Below are 23,952 nucleotides of genomic sequence, written 5' to 3'. Positions count from 1 at the left end.
GAAAAAACTTATTTTGATAAATGTCACAACTTGTCAAAACGAAACGTCAAGCTAATTTTAAAGATTTTAAGCGATTTGGAGCCTTTAAGGGTCTCGTCGAACAGAAAAACGTTGTATTCAATTCGTTCGTGTGTAAATTGGGCCTTTTTTTGGCACTCGTGGGCCTTTAAAACGCTCGTTTCACTCGCGTTTTAAAATGGACCACTAGTGCCAGCCAAAAAAGGCCCAATTTACGCACGAACTCATGAAATAAACTACTATTATGCAAGATGCAGATCGAATGAAAAATAATTAGTAACTAATATTACAAAAATATATTTTTTCGAATTTTATACAATAAGGAACTACGAGTATATTATATAGTAATAGCTCACTTTACAGCATACGAACAAATTTTAATATGTATTCTTAAAATGCAAAAAAATAGTATATGCTCCTCGTCAGAAAAGTGATTTTACTGGACTCGTATGGCATTTAAGAACTCGCTGACACTGGTACTTGAACTTGCCATACTCGTCTAGTAAACTTCCTCTTTTCTTAACTCGTAACGTAATCTACAATTTTGAACATGCTTTTCTCGTGTTCTACAAGTCAGTAGTAGCTAATATTATGGATTTTATACTCATGTGTAGTGATTACCTAACGCATTCGCCTATACACACAAATTGTTGCTAAGGCGACCACTTTAGGTGAGAACGTTTCCTTGTAAGCTAAAAAGATAGCTGAGTAATTTCGATTTACATCTTCATCTAGATTAAATTTCCGATAGTCATGATTCAGGTTGACGAAGTTTATGATTTTCATTTATTTCGTTTGTAAACATAAGGATAAAATCTTTATTTTTGTACACTTAAAAATTCTTAAAGGTTTGACAAGAATCAATGATTAGATAGATAGTAGTTGACAATCATATAAAAACATGTCTTACCCTGTATCCGTGTTAAAAACGTTAAAACATGAAACTACAAATCATTGGTGAGTATTGTCAGAGGTTTTTAACTATAACATAAATTATAAATTGCAGCTTGCTTCTTATGCTTCCTTCTGGAAGCTTATAGCATACGATTGAATAATGATAATGTCAATCTAGAATTGACTGGTGGTGAAAATTCAATTAGAATTAGCGTGTCGTTAGGTGAGATTCTAACGATATAAGACGTTGTTTTGACACTTATTTACAGATGATGAGGAGAAAATTTCTGGAGAAATTGGTATGACAACGAGTGTAGACATACCAGATGATTGCGATGGAGAATCTAGTTGCCATTTTCAAAATGACAATGTTGACTTGACGATTAGTAGCATTGACAGTGGTTTTTCAATTTCATGGCAGTCTGATGACACTGAAATGAAATTTCAGGATTGTTTAGATTTAAATCGTGAAGAAACAAACTGGTTTGGTGGACCTGAGATGTGGCACGCCGATTGGCCAATCGAAAATGTGAAAATTGACAACAGAATTTATACAGTCGTAAAAACCGATAATGGTGCTGTAGATGAACGATACTGGTTAAATTCCAAAGGAGGTTTCGTATTCGTTGATGACAAGGTTCCATTATTTTTGGATCAAAATATATTGAAAGAAGGAAGTATTTGTTTTGTAAGTTCCTTATCGGAACCTTACGTCGGACGAGATCGAGTAATTTAGTCAAGTATTAAGTTTTTGTTGTGTAACTCGATTTTGATTTAAGGTTCTTTTGGAATACAATCTTGTTGCTAAGAATGATGCTAAAGAAGCCCATCTGAACGCCGTCAATAATTTTTTGGGGAAACCTAAAGGTTTTGATTTTAATTTATGTAATAAATAAATAATACAGAGTTTTAGCTCAACCTGACGAATGGATAATTCGTCATCCAATTTGGACGACTTGGGCAAAATACAAAAAAGACATAAATGACAATGTCGTCGTTGATTTTGCTAAAGATATTGCTGATCATGGTTTTACAGGACAAATAGAAATTGATGATTACTGGGAGGTAAAATCTACACAAATTTAATCAGATTTGAAATTAAAATACATTTTTCTAGACATGCTACGGTAGTCTTACCTTTAACGACGAACAATTCTCTAGTATAACTGACACTGTAAAAACGTTAAAAGATTTGGGTTTTACTGTTACTCTGTGGGCTCATCCTTTTGTTAACGAAAACTGTGAAGATATAGTGAATTACGGTGAAGAACATGGTATGTAATTTTACATTAGTGTTCATTTTAAGCAACGGAAAATGTTAAAGGTTATTTTGCTAAGTCAGCGGATGGTAATGACGAAACGAATTGGTGGGATGGTAATCCAGCTCATTACATCGATTTTACTAATGATGATGCAAAAAATTGGTTTGTCGATAGGCTTAAATTATTACAGGAACAACATGGTATTGACGGATTTAAATTCGATGCAGGAGAAAGTGATTTCCCTCCAGCAGATTCAGTTTTTTCTGGTGATGTAGAATTAAGTCCCAACTCCATAACTTCAGCTTATGTTAGAACTTGCGCTACTTTCGGCGGTCTCATTGAAACTAGAGTTGCATGGAGGTAATAAAAATAATTAGATTGTAATCTTGATTAAATACCGATTATTTTAGAACCCAAGACTTGCCAACATTGTTAAGAATGGATGGAATGGGACAGAGATTCAAGCTGGACCGTCAATAATGGACTCCACTCTATAATTACCACTCTGTTGCTCTTCAATATACAGGGTTATGTATTGTACGATTACAATTTGTTTTGATTTTATGGACATGTAATAATATCAAACCCTTTCAGTGTCCTTCCTGATATGATTGGAGGAAACGGTTATAATGGAGACCCAAGTGCAGAATTAATTGCCAGGTGGACTCAAGCAAATACCTTTATGCCTACCATGCAGTTTAGTTATTTGCCATGGGAGATAACTAGTGACGATGTACTGTGATATTTAAATGTGATAACTTTTTCTAAAGGAATTAAATTAATTTTAGTTTGACGGAGAGGCAATCATCAAGAAATATGTCGCCTTGCATGAAGAGTATGCTGATGAAATTTTAGAGGCAATAAATAATAGTATGACAGATGGAACTCCTGTAAATCCGCCCATCTGGTGGGTTGATCCGACTAATGCTGACGCTTTAAAAGTGAATGATGGTAAGTTGAAGCATTTTGAAACGTGAAAGCTTGAGACGATTACTTGATTGCAGAGTACTTGTTGGGAGAGAAAATACTTGTCGCACCAATTATCGAAGAAGGTGGTACTAGTAGAGATATAGTTTTTCCAAGTGGTTCGTGGAAGGATGGAAATGACGGAACGGTATATGAAGGTCCTCAAACTTTGAAAGATTATTCAGCACCGATTGATATCCTTCCATATTTTATTAAACAGTAACATATTTTGAACATTTTAATAAAGATGCATTCGAGTATTTGTTTGTCTTATACTACACTGCCCCAAAAAAGTTAAGGATATTGCTGTATGTGAACAAGAACAGGGATCATAATCGATACACATGTGTAATTCCATTCATTTTCAGCCAGATCAATACAGAATGGAACCAAAAAAAGTAAAACCCTTGAAATTAAATAAAATTAAAATTAAATGAAATGAAATAATTTTTGTTTTAATTTCAAATAATCGGTATTTCGTCCTCGTACCCGTATAACCTCTCTAATACGACGAATTAAGTTGTCAATCTCTTCCTGGGGGTCTGTTGCCACAAAATAGGGAACAAGTCACTCAATACCCGAATATTCTCTGGATAATGCAAATATTCTGCGAGTGCTTCCAAGGTCTCAGACGGTTTCAATAGGGTTGAACTCCGGAGATCGTGCAGGTAGCTGAAAATGTTGAATTTCTTGCAAATCTAAGGTTTCCAAAACCAATCGTATCCTGTGCAGACGAGCGTTATCATTCACATATCGAGAATATCCTTAACTTTTTTGGGGCATTGTATATTCTACTTAAACAATAAAAATATTTTTTTAAACATTTTTTTCGTGTTGGACAAATCATCAACAGCTAACATTGTGCACTTTATGTAGTCCTTATCTAACACATTCGCCTATATCTACAAATTGTTGCGAAGACGAAAATATATCCTTGTATGCTAAAAAGATAGCTAAACGATTTCTATTTACAGCACCTTTAGATTAGGTATATTTCCGATAGTCATTGATGAAGATTTTGTTTTTCATTTATCTCTTTTGTAAACAAAAAGATAAAATCATCGTTTTTAATTTTTGTAAATTTAGAAACTCTTAAAAGCTTGACAAGAATCAATGATTAGATAAATTACACTTGACAATCATATAAAAACAGGTCTCCCACGTATTCGTGTTAAGAACAATAAAAATGAAGCTAAAATTTTTTGGTAAGTATTGTCAATGCTCTTCAACGATATGTTAAATTATATGTTGCAGCTTCGTTCCTATGCCTTCTTGTGCAAGCCAGTAGCATACGATTGAATAATGATAATGTGAATCTAGAATTGACCGCTGGTGAAAATTCAATTGGAATAAGCTTGTCGTTAGGTAAGACTTTAAAGTTAAGAGACGTTGTTTTAAGGTTTATTTCCAGATGATGATGAGAAAATTTCTGGACAAATTGGTCTGACCACAAGTATCGATATACCAGATGACTGTGACGGAGCCTCTAGTTGCCAGCTTGAGAATGGAGATGTTAGTTTGACAGTGGAGAGCATTGACAGCGGTTTTTCAATTTCATGGGAAACCACTGACGCTGAAATAACATTTGAGGATTGTTTAGATTTAAATTCTGGAGAAACAAACTGGTTTGGTGGTCCTGAAATGTGGAATGCTAATTGGCCTATTGAAGATGTATCGATCAAAAACAGAATTTATACAACCCTAAAGTCCGATAATGGAGCTGTAGGTGAACGGTACTGGTTAAATTCGAAAGGAGGGTTCGTATTTGTTGATGACAAGGTTCCATTATCTTTGGACCAAAATAACTTGATAGACGGAAGTATTTGTTTTATAAGTTCCTTATCGGGACCTTACGTCGGACGAGATAGAGTAATACACTCAAATATTAAAACTTCATTGTGTAACCTCAATTAAATTTAAGGTTCTTTTGGAATACAATCTAGTTGCTAAGAATGATGCTAAAGAAGGTCATCTGTATGCAGTCAACAACTTCTTGGGGAAACCTGAAGGTTAAAATTTTAAATGATTTGACAAAAAATTGACTTAGAATTTTAGGTCATCCTGACGAATGGATAATTCGCAATCCAATTTGGACGACATGGGCCAAATACAAAAAAGACATAAACGACGATACCGTAGTTGATTTCGCTCAAGATATTGCTGATCACGGTTTTACAGGACAAATAGAAATTGATGATTATTGGGAAGTAAGAGTTGGAAAAACATTGGTGATGATATGAATATGTTTCACATATTTTCTAGACGTGTTACGGTTCACTAACTTTTAACGATGAACAATTTTCGAGTATAACCGATACAGTAAAAACATTAAAAGATTTAGGTTTTACTGTTACTCTGTGGACTCATCCTTTTGTTAACCACGACTGTGAAGATACAATGAACTATGGTGAAGAGAATGGTATTTAATTTTAGTGTAGCGTTTATTTTTATTAACTAAAAATGTCACAGGTTATTTTGTCAAGTCAGAAGATGGTGGTGACGAAACGAGTTGGTGGGATGGCAATCCAGCACATTACGTCGACTTTACTAATGAACACGCAGCGAAATGGTATATCGATAGGCTCAAATCACTACAAGAACAACATGGTATTGATGGTTTTAAATTTGATGCAGGAGAAAGTGACTATCCTCCCCCAAATTCAGTATATAATGGTGACGTAGAATTAAGTCCCAACTCTATAACTTCAGCTTATGTTAGAACTTGTGCTACTTTTGGGGGCTTAATTGAAGTTAGATCTGCATCGAGGTAATTAAACATCTTTCTATTGTGATGATTGGATGATCGAACATCAAATCTTTTAGAACCCAAGATCTACCAATATTTGTGAGAATGTTGGATAAAGACTCAAGATGGGGTCTCAACAACGGACTCCACTCTCTAATTACGAGTCTTTTGCAGTTCAATATAAATGGCTACGTATTGTACGATTATGTTTTATTTTGATCTCATGGATATTATGCTGAAATGTTGCAGTGTCCTGCCTGATATGATTGGAGGAAACGGCTATGCTGGAGCTCCAACTGCAGAATTAATTGCCAGGTGGACTCAGGCGAATACCTTTATGCCCACCATGCAGTTTAGCTATTTACCATGGGATATAACAAGTGACGATGTAATGTAATATGTATATTGATATTGTAATTTTTTCTAATCGAATTTAATTAATTTTAGTTTGACGGGGAGGCTATTATCAAGAAATATGTTGCGTTACATGAAGAGTATGCTGATGAAATTTTAAATGCAATGAATAATAGTATTACAGATGGAACACCTGTAAATCCGCCCATCTGGTGGGTTGATCCCACTAATGCTGACGCTTTAAAAGTGAATGATGGTAAGTTCAAGCTTTTTGAAAAGTGAAAGCTTGAGACGGTTTCTTTCTTGTAGAGTACTTGTTGGGCGAGACAATACTTGTCGCGCCAATTATCGAAGAAGGTGGTACTAGTAGAGATATAGTTCTTCCAAGTGGTTCGTGGAAGGACGGAAATGACGGAACGGTATATGAAGGTCCTCAAACTTTGAAAGATTATTCAGCACCGATTGATGTCCTTCCATATTTTATTAAACAGTAACATATTTTGAACATTTGAATAAAGATGCATTCGAGTATTTGTTTGTCCTATACTATCTTTTACTTAAATAATAGAAAATATATTTTTTAGTATACTGTGCTGGTAGCAGTGTCTACTGCCCTGACGACGAGTCCGGTAGACACATGTTTATGGTCTAGTCCGTTTTACTTTCCACGGCGGCCGGTAGCAAATGTCAAATAATTTGTCAGATTTACACATGTTTGTGGTCTAGTCCGTTTTACTTTCTACGGCGGCCGGTAGCAAATGTCAAATAATTTGTCAGATTTATTGGATTTTATTTATATAAAAATTAAATGTACAATTACTTATATCATTGAAATGGTTTTCTAAAGGCAAGTATTACCCTTTGTCAATCCAAACAACTTTATTTCGTATTCTCCAATTGTAGAACAACCTGTACTCTGTCAAATATCTTCCCGATGATTTTTGGAGCAATAAGTTTGATCGCGCACTATCTATCTTCTCCAAAAGGTGGTCTGGGAAGAAAACTTGACTTCTGCTTCGGTTCGGTTGGGAGAATTCATTTTATTAAAGGAAGTTAGCGCAAATGAAAGAAATCACATGAAAAACTTCGACAGACTGAATTTTGATGAATCGTTTGTTATCATAGTAACAAGGCATAGCAATCTTTTTCAGAGCCAAATTTTTTTATTTAAATTTATTTTCTTTTAAATAATTGTCTCAGTATACTAAAAAATCTTGTACGTCACACGATCGGTAGACGCATTATGGCCTCGCTAGTTTACAAGTCTCGCCCTATCGGGCTCGACCTGTAATTCACTAGCTCGTCCATAAAAACGTTACTACCGGTCTTGTAACGTAAATAGCTATTTTATATAAACAAACAACAAAGTCATCAGCAGCTAACATTGTGCACTTTATGTTGTCCTTATCTAACGCATTCGCCTGTATCTACAAATTGTTGCGAAGGCGACAACTTAGGTGAAAGTAGTTCCTTGTAAGCTAAAAAGATATCTAAGAGATTTCTATTTACAGTACCTACATCTGGATTAGGTAGATTTCCGATAGTCGTGATTCAGGTTGATGAAGCTTTTATTTTTCATTTATCTCTTTTGTAAACATAAAGATAAAATTTTCATTTTTATAAATTTAAAAACTCTGCTTTGACAAGAATCAATGATTAGATAAATTACACTTGAGAATTATATAAAAACAGGTCTTACACGTATTCGTGTGTAGAACATTAAAAATGAAACTAAAAGCTATTGGTAAGTACTCTCTATGGTTTTCAACGATATGTTAAATTATATGTTGCAGTTTCATTCCTATGCCTTTTTGTGCAAGCCAATAGCATACGATTGAATAATGATAATGTGAATCTAGAATTGACCGCTGGTGACAATTCAATTGGAATAATTTTAACCTTAGGTAACACTTCAGTAAGAAAAGATGTTGTTTTGAGATTAATTTACAGGTGATGACGAGAAAATTTCTGGACAAATTGGTCTGACCACAAGTATAGATATACCAGATGACTGTGACGGAGCCTCTAGTTGCCAGCTTGATAATGGAGATGTTAACTTGACAGTGGAGAGCATTGATAGCGGTTTTTCAATTTCATGGCAAACCACTAACGCTGAAATAACACTTGAGGATTGTTTAAATTTAAATTCTGGAGAAACAAACTGGTTTGGTGGTCCTGAAATGTGGAATGCTGATTGGCCTATTGAAAATGTATCGATCAAAAACAGAGTTTATACAACCATAAAGTCCGATAATGGAGCTGTAGGTGAACGGTACTGGTTAAATTCCAAAGGAGGTTACGTATTTGTTGATGACAAGGTTCCATTATCTTTGGATCAAAACAACTTGATGCAAGGAAGTATTTGTTTTATAAGTTCCTTATCGGGACCTTACATCGGACGAGATAGAGTAATGTAGTCAAGTATTAAAACTTTATTGTGTAACCTGCATAAAATTTAAGGTTCTCTTGGAATACAATCTTGTTGCTAAGAATGATGCCAAAGAAGGTCATCTGCATGCAGTCAACAACTTCTTGGGCAAACCTGAAGGTTAAAATTTTAATTAATTTGACAAAAAAATAACTTCAAATTTTAGGTCATCCTGACGAATGGATAATCCGTAATCCAATTTGGACGACTTGGGCTAAATACAAAAAAGACATTAACGACGATATCGTTGTTGGTTTCGCTCAAGATATTGCTGACCACGGTTTTACAGGACAAATAGAAATTGATGATTATTGGGAAGTAAGGGCTAGAAAAACATTCGTGATGTGAATATGATTCAAATATTTTGTAGACGTGTTACGGTTCACTAATTTTTAACAGTGAACAATTTGCGAGTATAAACGATACGGTAAAAGCATTAAAAGATTTAGGTTTTACTGTTACTCTGTGGACCCATCCTTTTGTTAACCACGACTGTGAAGATACAATGACCTTTGGTGAAGAGAATGGTATTTTATTTTACTGTAGTGTTTATTTTCATCAACTAAAATTGTTACAGGTTATTTTGTCAAATCAGAAGATGGAGGTGACCAAACGAGTTGGTGGGATGGCAATCCAGCACATTACATCGACTTTACTAATGAAGAAGCAGCGAAATGGTACACCGATAGGCTCAAATTACTACAAGAACAGCATGGTATTGATGCTTTTAAATTTGATGCAGGAGAAAGTGATTATCCTCCCCCAAATCCAGTATTTAATGGGGACGTAGAATTAAGTCCCAACTCTATAACTTCAGCTTATGTTAGGACTTGTGCTACTTTTGGTGGCTTAATTGAAGTTAGATCTGCATCGAGGTAATAAAACATATTTATGTTGCAATGATTGCATGATGGAACATCAAATCTTTTAGAACACAGGATCTACCTATATTTGTGAGAATGTTGGATAAAGATTCAAGATGGGGTCTCAATAATGGACTCCACTCTCTAATTACGAGTCTTTTGCAGTTCAACTTAAATGGCTACGTATTGTACGATTATCTTTTATTTTGACCTCACGGATATATGGTGAAATGTTGCAGTGCTCTTCCTGATATGATTGGAGGAAACGGTTATGCTGGAGCTCCAACTGCAGAATTAATTGCCAGGTGGACTCAGGCGAATACCTTTATGCCCACCATGCAGTTTAGCTATTTACCATGGGATATCACAAGTGACGATGTACATATTGCAATATATTGAAATATTGTAACTTTTTCTAATCGAATTAAATTAATTTTAGTTTGACGGAGAGGCAATTATCAAGAAATATGTTGCCTTACATGAAGAGTATGCTGATGAAATTTTAAATGCAATGAATAATAGTATTACAGATGGAACTCCTGTAAATCCGCCTATCTGGTGGGTCGATCCGACTAATGCTGACGCTTTAAAAGTCAATGATGGTAAGTTCAAGTATTTTGAAAAGTGAAAGCCTGACACGGTTTCTTTCTTGCAGAGTACTTGTTGGGAGAGACAATACTTGTCGCGCCAATTGTCGGAGAAGGTAGTACTAGTAGAGATATAGTTCTTCCTAGAGGTTTTTGGAAGGATGGAAACGACGGCAAATTATATGAAGGTCCTCAAATTTTGAAAGATTATTCAGCCCCAATTGATGTCCTTCCATTTTTTATTAAAACATATTTTTAAAAATATTTTAATAAACGTTGTTCTATGAGCTTATTTGTTTTATCCATAATAAACTTTCTTTGACAAAATTTATCTGTTATTATTTTATTTAAATACTTTTATTTCATGTATTACAGCAATGCTATCCTTATTATGATTTACTTCTGTTTACAGTAAATAAAAAAAAAAACTTGATTATCTGCACCGTGGTGGTCTGCTTTTTAACCATTTAAAAGATTGAACTGTTATAGTTGTGATGTATACACCTCTTTTTTAATCAAGTGAAAAAAAGTCAAAATACTACATAAATACAAATATGCATAGAAGTTATGTAGTTATATCAATTAAAATGATAAAAACAGTACATGTACAACTTCAAAATGTGTTTTAGTTAGTTTTCTTGGAATTTTCTATAATTCGTCAATTTCCGAAATCGTCACCCATCCGGTCCCATAAATGACGAATGAGTTGATGAGGTGCACGATGCAGATCGAATGAAAAATACTAATTAGTTACGAATATTACAAAAAATATTTTTTTGTTTGACACTGTCAGAATTTGAGAATTTTCTCCTGTGTGAACGGATTTTAAGCGATTTGATAATTGATAGCATTGACAGCGGTTTTGCAATTTCATGGCAAACCACTAACGCTGAAGTAACACTTGAAGATTGTTTAAATTTAAATTCTGGAGAAACAAACTGGTTTGGTAGACCTGAAATGTGGCACGCCAATTAGCCAATCGAAAATGTGAAAATTGACAACAGAATTAATACAATCGTAAAGATCGATAATGGACGATACTGGTTAAATTCCAAAGGAATTCCAGTGATTTCAACAATTCAATATTACACGAGAACAGATAAACGAGATCACCGACAGAGTTGGAAATATTAAGCATGTTGTTCAAAGGAGAAAATTTAAGAAAATCCGTTCTTGGAGTTGATAAATAGAATAAGTTTTTACTACGAGTAGTAATAGAATGCTTTCCAACACAAAAATTAATCTGACTGAGCAAAGAACAACAGTCAATCAAGTTATGAAGAATTTTGTACAAAAACAATAAATTCATTAATTTATTGCGTTCAGATAAACTTTTAAACGAGAAACGTTCCAATAAAATGGTCTGTGAATATCCAATAGGAGCATAGCATCCATCCTCTCTGAAACATAAGTATTTCAAGAATCTACGCTGCCAACGTTCAATACTAGCAATGTGAACAGATGACGAGGAAACCAAACAATCGACGCATATTCAAGTTTACTTCTGACAAATGATTGAAATAAGTGTACTAGGTACTAGAGAAATCTCTGGTATTCCTAATAATATAGCCATAGGTCTTCCAGGAATTTTTTTATAACAGAGTTGATGTGGCCTGTAAAAGACAGCTTATTATCAGACAGCACTCTCAAGTCAGAAACGAAGTCAGGTCTCTCCAAAACAGCACTATTATAATCAAATTCTTTTGTTTTTTATTACTAAGAATCATTTGGCTATATTTAACTGAAGGCTACTTCGTATGCACGAACTGGAGATTAAATCAATATTATTCTGCAACTTGACACAATCACCAACTTCTCTAATAGACGTAAAAATCTTCATATCATCTGCGTACAGCAAAGAGGATACTGAAAGATCCTAAATTATGTCATCAATAAAAATATTGAAGAGTAGCGGTTCCAACACAGATCCTTGAGGCACACCAGCGGAGCATTAAAAAAATTAGAACGATGTCCATGAACACTAATAAACTGCTTATGACCACTCAGGTAAGAATACAAAAAATTTACAAAGTTAGAAGAGCAACCCAATGTCCCTAGCTTTCTGACAAGGATTTCATGGTCCAGCCTATGAAAAGCTTTTGAAAAATCAGTATATATCACATCAGTTTGGACGCCCAGATGTTAGGACTTGTGCTACTTTTGGCGATCTCATTGAATCTAGAGTTGCACGGAGGTAATTAAAATGATTAGATTGTAATTTTGAATGAGTACCGAATATTTTAGAATCCAAGACTTGCCAACATTGTTAAGAATGGGGGACAGAGATTCAAGCTGGACTGTCAATAATGGACTCCACTCCATAATTACAACTCTGTTGCTGTTCAATATAAATGGTTATGTATTGTACGATTACATTTTGTTTTGATTTTATGGGCATCTAATATGAAATCGTTTCAGTGTCCTTCCTGATATGATTGGAGGAAACGGTTATAATGGAGACCCAAGTGCAGAATTAATTGCCAGGTGGACTCAAGCAAATACCTTCATGCCCACCATGCAGTTTAGTTATTTACCATGGGAGATAACTAGTAACGATGTACTGTGATATTTAAATGTGATAACTTTTTCTAAACGGATTAAATTAATTTTAGTTTGACGGAGAGGCAATTATCAAGAAATATGTTGTCTTACATGAAGAGTATGCTGATAAAATTTTAAATGCAATGAATAATATTGTTACAGATGGAACTCCTGTAAATCTGCCCATCTGGTGGGTCGATCCGACTAGTGCTGACGCTTTAAAATTGAATGATGTTCAAGCATTTTGAAAAGTGAAAGCTTGAGACGGTTTCTTTCTTGCAGAGTACTTGTTGGGAGAGACAATACTTGTCGCACCAATTATCGAAGATGGTGCTACTAGTAGAGATGTAGTTCTTCCTGGTGGTTCTTGGAAGGATGGAAACGACGGAACGGTATATGAAGGTTCTCAAATTTTGGAAGACTACGCAGCACCAATTGATGTCCTTCCATGTTTTATTAAACAGTAACATATTTTCAACATTTTAATAAAGATGCATTCGAGTATTTGTTTGTCCTATATAATTCCATCTTTAATAAGTTTTGCTACTTAATCTCTGATTATCTAGATTAAATTCCCGATAGTCAACGTTAAGGTCCACCAAATAGTCGTTTTTGTGGGCTAAAATAAAGAAATATAAGGTAATGGAAAATTTGTTCATTTATGTGTCTCTTTTATAAACATAAAGATACGAGTATTATCTGCGTCTTTATATAAATTTAAAAACTCTTCGAGTTGTTTTACAAGTGTTAATGATTAGATAAAATACACTTGACAAACATATAAAAACAAGTATAAAGATATTCGAAGAAATTAAACAACATGAACCAAACGATGAAACCAAAAATTTTTGGTAAGTATGGTCAATTAACTATATATATTCCTTAATGATAACTGAAATTATAAATTCCAGCTTGGTTCTTATGCTTTCTTGTGCAAGCTAATAGCATACGATTAAATAACGAGAATGTGAATCTAGAATTGACTGTTGGTGAAAATTCACTTGGAATAAGTTTATTTTTAGGTAACATTCTATCGATTAAAGACGTTGTTTTGAGGTTTATTTATAGATGATGAGAAGAAAATTTCTGGAGAAATTGGTATGACAACGAGTGTAGACATACCAGATGACTGCGAAGGAGCTTCTAGTTGCCATCTTCAAAATGTGAATGTTAATTTGACAGTTGATAGCATCGACAGCGGTTTTTCAATTTCATGGCAGTCTAATGATGTTGAAATAACATTTCAGGATTGTTTAGATTTAAATCCTGAAGAAATGAATTGGTTTGGTGGTCCTGAAATGTGGCAAGCTGATTGGCCTATAGAGAATGTAAAAATTCGAAACAGGGCTTATACAATCATCAAGTCCGATAATGGAGCTGTAGGTGAACGGTACTGGTTAAATTCCAAAGGAGGTTTCGTATTTGTTGACGATAAAGTTCCATTATTTTTGGATCAAAATAACTTGAAACAAGGAGGTATTTGTTTTATAAGTTCCTTATCGGGACCTTACACCGGACGAGATAGAGTAATTCGGTCAAGTATTAAGATTTTATTGTGTAACACCATTTTAATTTAAGGTTCTTTTGGAATACAATCTAGTCGTGAAGAATGATGCTAAAGACGCCCATTTACACGCCGTCAATAATTTCTTGGGGAAACCTAAAGGTTTTGATTTTAATTGATATAATAAACAAATAATATAGGGTTTTAGCTCACCCTGACGAATGGATAATTCGTCATCCAATTTGGACCACCTGGGCTAAATACAAAAGAGACATAAATGATGATATCGTCGTTGCTTTTGCTAAAGATATTGCTGATCATGGTTTTACAGGACAAATAGAAATTGACGATTACTGGGAAGTAGGGTCTACACAAACCTTATCTGATCCGAAATGATTAATTTTTTTCTAGACATGCTACGGTACACTCACTTTTAATGAACAATTCTCTGATATAAATAACACCGTACAAACGTTAAAAGAATTAGGTTTTACTGTTACTCTCTGGGCTCACCCTTTTGTTAACCATGAATGTGAAGATATGGTGACCTACGGTCAAGAACATGGTATATATTTTCACATTAGTGTTTATTTTTAGCAACTGAATATGTTAAAGGTTATTTTGTCAAGTCAGAAGATGGTAATGACGAAACGAATTGGTGGGATGGTAACCCAACTCATTGGATCGATTTTCTTAATGAAGAAGCAAAAAACTGGTTTAGTGATAGGCTCAAGTTATTACAAGAACAGCATGGTATTGATGGTTTTAAATTTGATGCAGGAGAAAGTGATTATCCTCCACCAAATACAATTCTTGGTGGTGATGTCGAATTAACTCCCAACTCTATAACTTCAGCTTATGCTAGAACTTGCGCAACTTTCGGCGGTCTAATTGAAACTAGAATTGCATGGAGGTAATAAAAATGATTAGCTTGCAATCTTGAATGTGAACCGAGTATTTTAGAACACAAGACTTGCCAATGTTGATACGAATGGGGGACAGAGATTCAAGCTGGGGTATCATTAATGGACTCCACTCTATAATTACAGCTCTGTTGCAGTTAAATTCAAGTGGTTATGTATTGTACGATTAGACTTTGTTTCGATTTTATGGGTATGTAATATCAAACTGTTTCAGTGTCCTTCCTGATATGATTGGAGGAAACGGTTATCTTGTACCCCCAACTGCAGAACTGATTGCCAGGTGGACTCAAGCGAATACCTTTATGCCCTCCATGCAGTTTAGTTATCTACCATGGGAGATAACTAGTGACGATGTATTTTTATATTTAAATGTGATAACTTTTTCTAAGCCAATTAAATTAATTTTAGTTTGACGGAGAGGCAATCATCAAGAAATTTGTCGCCTTGCATGAAGAGTATGTTGATGAAATTTTAAATGCAATGAATAATAGTATTACAGATGGAACTCCTGTAAATCCACCCATCTGGTGGGTCGATCCGACTAATGCTGACGCTTTAAAAGTGAATGATGGTAAGTTCAAGCATTTTGAAAAGTGAAAGCTTGAGACGATTTCTTTCTTGCAGAGTACTTGTTGGGAGAGAAAATACTTGTGGCGCCAATTATCGAAGAAGGTGCTACCAGTAGAGACGTAGTTCTTCCTAGTGGTTCGTGGAAGGATGGAAACGACGGAACGGTATATGAAGGACCTCAAGTTTTGAAAGCTTATCCAGCACCGATTGATGTGCTTCCATTTTTTATTAAGCAGTAACTGTTTTTGTAATAATTTTAATAAAGATGGATTCAAGTAGTTTTATTTGTTTATTCTTTAAAATGTTATCCTGAATAAAATCTTTTATTTTTATCTCTGTTATTGTTTAATCAAACATTTGTACTTCATATCAGCTTTGTACTACCACTGTCGACAAGTGGTACTCGTAATATGTATTTATTATTGTTTTAAACCCAACAATTCTCCTTTTAAAAAGTTAAGTGCTTTCGACGTGTTGTTACATTTTAATAAAAAATTAAGATTTTTTCAAAACTAAAGAGAAATCTAGAGGATTTCGATTTATAATAATTCATCAAGATTAGATTTTGGATGGTCAAGGTTGAGACCCCTCCGGTTTCTTTTTGCTTAATATAAACAATTTTTTTCTGATGCCCTTAAATTATTTTTCCAATTAGTGCAAAACACACCAACCAAGATAAATTTGAGATAATTTTCAAATGCATGTCTGAGGAGATCTTCCAAACTGTCTCTTTTATAAGTATGTAACAGGTTGTGGAAAAATTGTTTTACCTTACCTCTTTGGTAAATATAAAGATAATATCGGCATCTATAAATTGAAAAACACTTAAATGTTTAACAAAAAATAATAATTAGATAAATAATATTTGATAAACATATAAATACAGATGTCAAAGGCGATCGTATAAATCATAAAAAAATGAAACTACAAATTATTGGTAAGTACTGTCAAGATTCTTTAACGATATCCTAAATTATAAATTGCAGCTTGGTTCTTATGCTTTCTTCTGCAAGCTTATAGCATACGATTGAATAACGATAATGTGAATCTAGAATTGACTGATGGTGAAAATTCAATTGGAATAAGCTTGTCGTTAGGTAAGACGCCTCTACCGAAAAAAGACGTTGTTTGAAGATTTATTTACAGACGATCAGGAGAAAATTTCTGGACAAATTGGTATGACAACAAGTATAGATATACCAGATAACTGTGAAGGAGCTTCCAGTTGTTATCTTCAAAATGAGAATGTTAACTTGACAATTGATAGCATCGACAGCGGTTTTTCAATTTCGTGGCAGTCTAATGATGTTGAAATAACATTTCAAGATTGTTTAGATTTAAATCCTGAAGAAACGAACTGGTTTGGTGGTCCTGAAATGTGGCAAGCTGATTGGCCTGTAGAAAATGTATCGATCCAAAACAGAGTTTACACAACCATAAAGAGCGATAATGGAGCTGTAGGTGAACGGTACTGGTTAAATTCCAAAGGAGGTTTCGTTTTTGTTGATGACAGAGTTCCATTATATCTGGACCAAAACAATTTGAAACCAGGAGGTATTTGTTTCTTAGGTTCATTATCAGGACCTTACATACGACGTGATAGAGTAATATGGTCAAAGATTAAAACTGTATTTTGCAACCTAATTCAAATTTAAGGTTCTTTTGGAGTACAGTCTCGTTGCGAAGAATGATGCTAAAGAAGGTCATTTACACGCAGTCAACAACTTCTTGGGCAAACCTGAAGGTTAAAATTTTTATTGATTTGACAAAAAAATGACTTAGAATTTTAGGTCATCCTGATGAATGGGTAATTCGTCATCCAATTTGGACCACTTGGGCTAAATACAAAAAAGATATAACCGACGATATCGTAGTTGGTTTCGCTACAGATATTGCTGATCACGGTTTTACAGGACAAATAGAAATTGACGAGTTTTGGGAGGTTCGAGCTACCAAGAATAATTTGATGACTCTATAATTTTTTAAACTTTTAGACGTGTTTTGGTACACTTACTTTTAGCAGCGACAAATTCGCGGGTATAAACAACACAGTACAAACTTTAAAAGATTTAGGATTTAGTGTAGCTTTATGGAATTCACCATTTGTAAATGATGACTGTGAAGAGCCAAGCACATACGGTGAAGAACATGGTACTTATTTAATGTTAAAATTCTTTTTTAGCAATCTAAATTAAAACATTATAGGTTATTTTGTGAAGTCGGATGATGGTGGTGACGTGACCAGTTGGTGGGAGAGCAACAATGCTCATTATATCGACTACACTAACGAAGAAGCAAGAATGTGGGTTATTGACAGGCTTAAATTATTACAAGAGCTACATGGAATTGATACTTTTAAATTTGATGCAGGAGAAAGTGATTATCCTCCACCAAATCCAGTTCTAAATGGGGACGTAGAATTAAGTCCCAATTCTATTACTTCAGCTTATGTTAGAAATTGTGCCACATTTGGTAGTTCGATTGAAGTTAGATCAGCGTGGAGGTAACAACAATTATTGATTTGGAATCGTAAATGAGCTGTGACTTACCAAATATTTTAGAACACAAGACTTGCCAATATTTGTCAGAATGTTGGACAAGGATTCAAGGTGGGGTCTCAATAATGGGCTTCATTCTTTAGTTACAAGTCTTTTGCAATTCAACATAAACGGTTACGTATTGTACGTGTTAGATTTTCTTTTGTTCTTTTCCATATACTTATTATGACCTCTTTCAGTGCTCTTCCTGACATGATTGGAGGAAATGGTTATAGTGAACAACCAACTGCAGAACTAATTGCCAGATGGACTCAAGCAAATACCTTTATGCCCACTTTGCAATTTAGTTATTTACCATGGGACATAACCAGTGACGATGTATTGTTGTATTTAAATATTACCACCTCTACTAGTCATTAAATGTATTTTAGTTTGATGCAGTTGCAATCACCAAGAAATTTGTCGCCTTACATGAAGAGTATGCTGATGAAATTTTAAATGCAATGGATAATAGTATTGCAAATGGAACTCCTGTGAATCCGCCCATCTGGTGGGTTGATCCGACTAATGCCGACGCTTTAAAAGTGAACGATGGTAAGTACAAGCATTTCGAAAACTGAAAGCTTGAGACGATTTCTTTCTTGCAGAGTACTTGTTGGGAGAAACAATACTTGTAGCTCCAATTGTGGAAGAAGGTGCCACCAGTAGAGATATAGTTCTTCCTAGTGGTTCGTGGAAGGATGGAAATGACGGTACAGAATACGAAGGTCCACAAATTTTGAAAGCTTATCCAGCACCAATCGATGTTCTCCCATTTTTCATTAAACAATAACTTTTTTTGAAAAATTATTTCTTTGCGATTATTCCCCTCCCTTTCTTTGAATTAGTCTAAGACCACCTTGAAAGTCTTTCAATAAAATCGAAAGTACAACATGTTGTAATTTATTTGTATTGGTTATCGAGCTAGGTCAAAAGCTATCTCTTGAGAATGTGACGTACTTCTCCATAAGTCGGGATTTTACAACGACAAGAATGTGCGAGGATTAAACAAGGTTATCGCCGCAAATTCCCATTCTTAGGTCAGATTGAAAACAAGATTCTTTCCATGTTCTGTCCATTTGACTTCAGTAATGAAAATGAAATTAAAATTTTGTTGTCTTATAATCTTCTTGAGTCAAATTATAATTTGTGTACCGGCGAGTTATCGTATTGAACAGGCGACTACCTTCCGTACCACTAGCACCCAATCTTCACTGCAGTGGCAGAAGAAATTCACAACAGAAAAGTTTTCAACAAAAAAATTATTCGATATAAAGTCCAATTGTGCTTCGGATGAGGTGTATATCCCATCACTCAAAAGTTGTGGCACAAGATACAATACGTAATTTTTTTGTTATTTAAAATGAAGTTGTTGCTTTGTTTGTTTCTATGTGTTTGTGTATTTCAAATGACTTTAGTGGATTCGGGTGCAATAACTGATCGAATTAAATCGACTTATTCTAATGTTAAACAAACTGTCAAGTGTGGACTACATCAAGCAAAAAGTTTATTAATTGAACACGAGCATGAAGAAGATCCTTGTCAGAAGTCCCAAAGCAACAACAAAGTTGGCGATGACAATGGTAACGTAGAAATGTATTTGTCGATACCAGATTTAAATTCCTCAGTTTTGGTATAGGCAATGGAGAATCCATAACACCGGTGGTTAATTTACCAAACGAAGAAATTATCACTGAGGCAGGTTTCGGAAGATCCGGAAGAGAATAAGTTGCATTTGGTTCCAACTATCTTTCAAATTCTCAGTGATCATAATGAGAATTATGAGAAAAGATACATTTTTATTTAGTGAGCATACGTTTTATAAATATACGAAATAAACAATTATTTACTGAAATAAAGTTTAATAGTCTAAACTTCTTATCAAAGGTCACGAATCAGCACAGCAATCAATTTTATTAAGAATGAATTGTATTGCTTCTGGCTCTTAAATTAAATAATGGTTTTTGGTGATTAAAAATGAAAGACAATACGAAGCATCTGATAAGACGACAAAAGAAGAATGAAGAAGATGCCCAAGTGTTCTGATTCATTTAAGTTGGTGTTCTAGTTTTTGTAACAGTATGTTGAGACTTCTAGCGTTAATTTTAGTTTTGACACTAGTTTTAGTTTTGTTTGTGGAGCCAATTAATGCCACCCCTGTTAATACTTCCACAGTAGCAATTACTGACACTGCGTCAGTTGCAGGCGAATCTCCTGAAACATTTGATAGTGGTTCGGAAGAAGAGACGACTTCTAAACAGGGTATGTTGTATAAGACAGTAAGAATTTTATTTTATTTATATTTTTAGCGAGAACAGAAAAGTCTCTATTCAAACCTCTTTGTCATCACAAGGCAAGATTAATCAACGGAAAATGCAGAATGACTTTTAATAAATAAAATAATTGTAATGAAACATTTTTTTATTCATTTTTGTTTTATACAGTATTCCAAAAGTGCACATCACGCAAGCTGAATAAGATTTAAGCAACAGAATCAAGCAGAATGTGTCCAGAATTGTTTAATAAATAATAGCGTATAGTCCGTACGCTGATAGATTGCACGTTTTTAAATTCTAGTTCCAAAACATAACGCAGTGAAAAATACTAAACTCTCCATCTCAATTGTTTCACGTTATTTAGAAAACCGTTGTAGCCTTGCAGATTAATTCGGACCATACTTGTTTCTGTGTCTGTCTTCTGTCAAAAAACGTGCAATCTATCAGCGTACGGAGTATAGCATTTTTGCTTGTGTCTGTAATTTGAACAAACAAATTTTGTTTTCATGTTTTTACTGTTAACTGCGATCTAGAATATCTAAGTAATAAATTAAAATGAGAAAAAATGCGCTGATATTTTAATTCTCTGAAATGCAATCTTTTGAATGTTAATGGTGTCATCCAATCATTTTAAAGCGTAAACAGAAATTATCGGCAAGGACTAAACGATTAAACATATACATAAGTTAATGAGATCATTCCTCGTATAACGAAATAATCATGTGGCTAAAAACTGTCATATTTTTAGTGGTTTTGGTTTTCGGGTTATTATGCTCGGCAATTCCCACAATTCACAGGAATAAGACAAAATTCATTAATACCACCGGAAGTAAGTAACTGAAATAATTGTACGCAGAATAAAAATGTTAATGTTTATTAGTTACCGTAGGGTCGAGGCATTTACTGGATGCTGTGGCTTGTCAGTACCCACAAACATTGGTTAACAACAGGTGTGTGGAGGTTTGGCCGTGATTGTCAATTGTTATTTTCTAAAAAAAATGTGATAAGTAGACAGTAATATAATAATTTTGTTTTTAAACAAATCATGACAGCTGTTTCATAAAAATATATGTAGTACAAAATACAGAGGGGTATTTTTCTTTCTTGCGATATCAGCTTTGTACTCTTACTTCCATATATTTTCCAAACATATAGTGTGGATTCAGGTGTGTTTATAGATAAAATCACGTAAGTTTGTTTGCAGCTAAACAAGGCGTTAGATGTCGTTTACTCAGGATCTGAGGGAACAGTGAAACATCATCAGCATTATCAAATTGATTCTTTTTACGTGAAAGAACATTCTGATACACAGTCAGAACGTTTGCACCAATTTCAAAAAAATGTGACAATTAATTTGTACGAGGAAGAATAGTAAAATTGATAATTTCTTGGAAACAGTAAAAACATCTTTTGCGACGTAAATAACTGATAAACTTATTCTCAACGGTCACCCTTATCACAAATCATTTATGTGCTTCACGTGTGCTCCATTTGACGACATTCGTAATGAAAGTATTATTATTTGTCATAATTTTAAATGTAGCTTTGGGTTTTCCAAAAAAAAATTCTTCATGCACTTCTTGTAAACTGGACGCAGTAAATTCTTCCACGGAGTCTAGGATATATTTTTTTGATGAGATTCCATCGAAAATTGAAGGTTTGTTTTTGGCGTAAATAGTTAAGTATAATAAAAGAGAAAAGGGTATTATTTTAGGTGTCAACTCAACAAACGTTTTTGTCCAAGAAAGAAATCTGTTTAGTGTGAAGTCAAATTGTAACGAGGGAGAACGTATGGATAAATATGGACGATGTAGAGAATCATTTAAATAAAAAGTAGTCCAATCGTATGAATTTTAATTATTTATTGTGTTTATACGTAAAGCTGAGAGTCCTCTTTGTTGATTTGTTCTTTCAATTAATTTTTTAATTAAGGATTGTTATCTGTGATTAGGTATTATTTTGAAACATAAACAAATGATATGATGTTTACATTAAACTGCACGATTATATACTTCGAAAATAACAGAATTGAGTTCATCTTATAGAAGTCAGAACAATGAAGCTCACTGTGATTTTCTTATTTTTATTTTTGTATGTTTTTCAATCGAGTTTAGTAGAATCAGGTGTACTTTTTGATAAAATCAAAACAGGCATATCCGACACCGGACATAAAATCAAATGTGGCGTACATAAACTTGGAGGACTGATAACTCAAAATCAGGACAGTAGTTGCGATGAGAATGGACAAGAAGAGAAAAATAACGAAATTGACACAGATGAGAAACCTGGCAAAAAAGGTAATTTTTTTTGGACAAATGTTTCAAAAATTCTAATACATATTGTCTTGTAGGGCATGACGTAACGCCAGCCACAGCTGAAAAAGTAACTAAGAAAACTACTGATGACGTGTCGGTTACAAGTGAGTCAACAAGAGCTACTGTTTCTCAGGGGAGAAGAGTCATATCAGTGGGTGCTAATTGTCCTGAGGGATATCGCGGTGATGGGAAGGGAAATTGCAGAGAAGAGTACTAATTAGTAGATTGATGGTATAATTTTTGATGGAATGTAAAAATATAGATAATGGTTGTTATTGCTTTGTCAATTAAAATGTGTTGCTACTTTTAAAAACAAATAATTAAAATTTAGAATTTTGATCTTTGTTAAATAACTCGTTGTTAGTTAAAATAAATGTTGTTTAACAATCTATATTGCGTTTAGACTTAATGTTTTCTGTATAATTTTATATTTGTGTGAATTTCAAATAAACTTCGGGCCTCAATGAGAAATGGAAAATTTTCGAAATTTGAAAATAATGGTATCATAGTTGCTAGATCTAAACTGACTCTATTTTTTCATGTTTCCCATTTTGTGCAAAAACTGTAACGTCGTATCAACAGGTACATATGTAGGTAATTAATAACTTAGAGGCTTAAATGTATTAATGGAAGTCCTAATAGTACCGCTACCTCTGTCCTATCATGTAAAAACATTGTACTTCTTGCTAAATGTGAAAGGAATGTTGTGAGACACAACGAAGAATTTTTCAAGATCTTTCATAGTTAGGCACCATTGAAATGACAAAGCTTCAGGATGGTTTTTTTTAGCAAGTTTTGTATTAGTTAAACGTACCTACTTGTTTTCAAAAGTGCTTGGTGGTCAAAGCAGAATGAAACTTTTCGATATATGGAATATCATAATAATCCTGTAGTAATACAGTGTGGAACACATTTTTTTTTAATCTAGGTACCTTGTATTACCTTTTATTACCTTTGTAAAAACACGTGCCGTTCTACAAAAAAAGGCAATACCCTAACTTGAAAATATACTTGATGATTTGAATGCAACACAGTCTTGAAAGTGGCAAACATCGTTTGTTAATTCAATTCAGTAAATTTTAACAATTGTCAATTCGATTGATGACATTTATTGACAGAATTACATATTACAAGTTGCAAAAAACCACAAAAAACACAACAGCACTTT

At 34.0% G+C, this 23,952-nt stretch overlaps 6 protein-coding genes and 1 pseudogene across 6 annotated transcripts; all 7 read left to right on the top strand.

Annotated features, from left to right (window-relative positions):
* Nucleotides 1–956: 956 nt before the first annotated feature.
* On the top strand, nt 957–3,400 carry LOC138133149 (myogenesis-regulating glycosidase-like; annotated as a pseudogene).
* Nucleotides 3,401–3,736: 336 nt separating this feature from the next.
* LOC138133147 (myogenesis-regulating glycosidase-like) lies at nt 3,737–6,771 on the top strand. Its single transcript, XM_069050950.1, has 11 exons — nt 3,737–3,774; nt 4,351–4,505; nt 4,552–5,009; nt 5,062–5,149; nt 5,196–5,347; nt 5,403–5,559; nt 5,610–5,907; nt 5,964–6,083; nt 6,136–6,274; nt 6,334–6,496; nt 6,550–6,771. The coding sequence occupies exons 1-11, from the start codon at nt 3,737–3,739 to the stop codon at nt 6,732–6,734; spliced, it is 1,953 nt and encodes a 650-aa protein (XP_068907051.1). The 3' UTR covers nt 6,735–6,771.
* Nucleotides 6,772–7,832: 1,061 nt separating this feature from the next.
* Nucleotides 7,833–10,445, top strand: LOC138133035 (myogenesis-regulating glycosidase-like). The gene is made up of 11 exons (XM_069050819.1): nt 7,833–7,984; nt 8,034–8,144; nt 8,191–8,648; nt 8,701–8,788; nt 8,835–8,986; nt 9,039–9,195; nt 9,246–9,543; nt 9,600–9,719; nt 9,771–9,909; nt 9,971–10,133; nt 10,187–10,445. Exons 1-11 carry the CDS (start codon nt 7,966–7,968, stop codon nt 10,375–10,377), a joined length of 1,896 nt encoding a protein of 631 aa, XP_068906920.1. The 5' UTR covers nt 7,833–7,965; the 3' UTR covers nt 10,378–10,445.
* A 1,945-nt stretch (nt 10,446–12,390) lies between these two features.
* LOC138133146 (myogenesis-regulating glycosidase-like) lies at nt 12,391–13,126 on the top strand. The gene is made up of 4 exons (XM_069050949.1): nt 12,391–12,482; nt 12,537–12,675; nt 12,731–12,866; nt 12,942–13,126. The coding sequence occupies exons 1-4, from the start codon at nt 12,391–12,393 to the stop codon at nt 13,124–13,126; spliced, it is 552 nt and encodes a 183-aa protein (XP_068907050.1).
* Nucleotides 13,127–13,458: 332 nt separating this feature from the next.
* LOC138133424 (myogenesis-regulating glycosidase-like) lies at nt 13,459–15,936 on the top strand. Its single transcript, XM_069051332.1, has 11 exons — nt 13,459–13,510; nt 13,571–13,681; nt 13,728–14,185; nt 14,238–14,325; nt 14,372–14,523; nt 14,575–14,728; nt 14,779–15,076; nt 15,127–15,246; nt 15,301–15,439; nt 15,495–15,657; nt 15,711–15,936. Exons 1-11 carry the CDS (start codon nt 13,480–13,482, stop codon nt 15,893–15,895), a joined length of 1,899 nt encoding a protein of 632 aa, XP_068907433.1. The 5' UTR covers nt 13,459–13,479; the 3' UTR covers nt 15,896–15,936.
* Nucleotides 15,937–16,781: 845 nt separating this feature from the next.
* LOC138132819 (myogenesis-regulating glycosidase-like) lies at nt 16,782–21,553 on the top strand. Its single transcript, XM_069050479.1, has 12 exons — nt 16,782–17,260; nt 17,313–17,400; nt 17,447–17,598; nt 17,651–17,807; nt 17,862–18,159; nt 18,218–18,337; nt 18,394–18,532; nt 18,586–18,748; nt 18,802–19,776; nt 19,833–20,455; nt 20,503–21,298; nt 21,350–21,553. Exons 1-9 carry the CDS (start codon nt 16,835–16,837, stop codon nt 18,984–18,986), a joined length of 1,728 nt encoding a protein of 575 aa, XP_068906580.1. The 5' UTR covers nt 16,782–16,834; the 3' UTR covers nt 18,987–19,776; nt 19,833–20,455; nt 20,503–21,298; nt 21,350–21,553.
* A 383-nt stretch (nt 21,554–21,936) lies between these two features.
* Nucleotides 21,937–23,175, top strand: LOC138132820 (uncharacterized). Its single transcript, XM_069050480.1, has 3 exons — nt 21,937–22,126; nt 22,184–22,766; nt 22,820–23,175. Exons 2-3 carry the CDS (start codon nt 22,526–22,528, stop codon nt 22,999–23,001), a joined length of 423 nt encoding a protein of 140 aa, XP_068906581.1. The 5' UTR covers nt 21,937–22,126; nt 22,184–22,525; the 3' UTR covers nt 23,002–23,175.
* Nucleotides 23,176–23,952: the final 777 nt, after the last annotated feature.

Source organism: Tenebrio molitor, chromosome 6 (genome assembly GCF_963966145.1).
Source record: "Tenebrio molitor chromosome 6, icTenMoli1.1, whole genome shotgun sequence".
In the NCBI taxonomy this organism is placed as follows: domain Eukaryota; kingdom Metazoa; phylum Arthropoda; class Insecta; order Coleoptera; family Tenebrionidae; genus Tenebrio; species Tenebrio molitor.
This window is presented reverse-complemented; position numbering and strand designations above follow the sequence as displayed.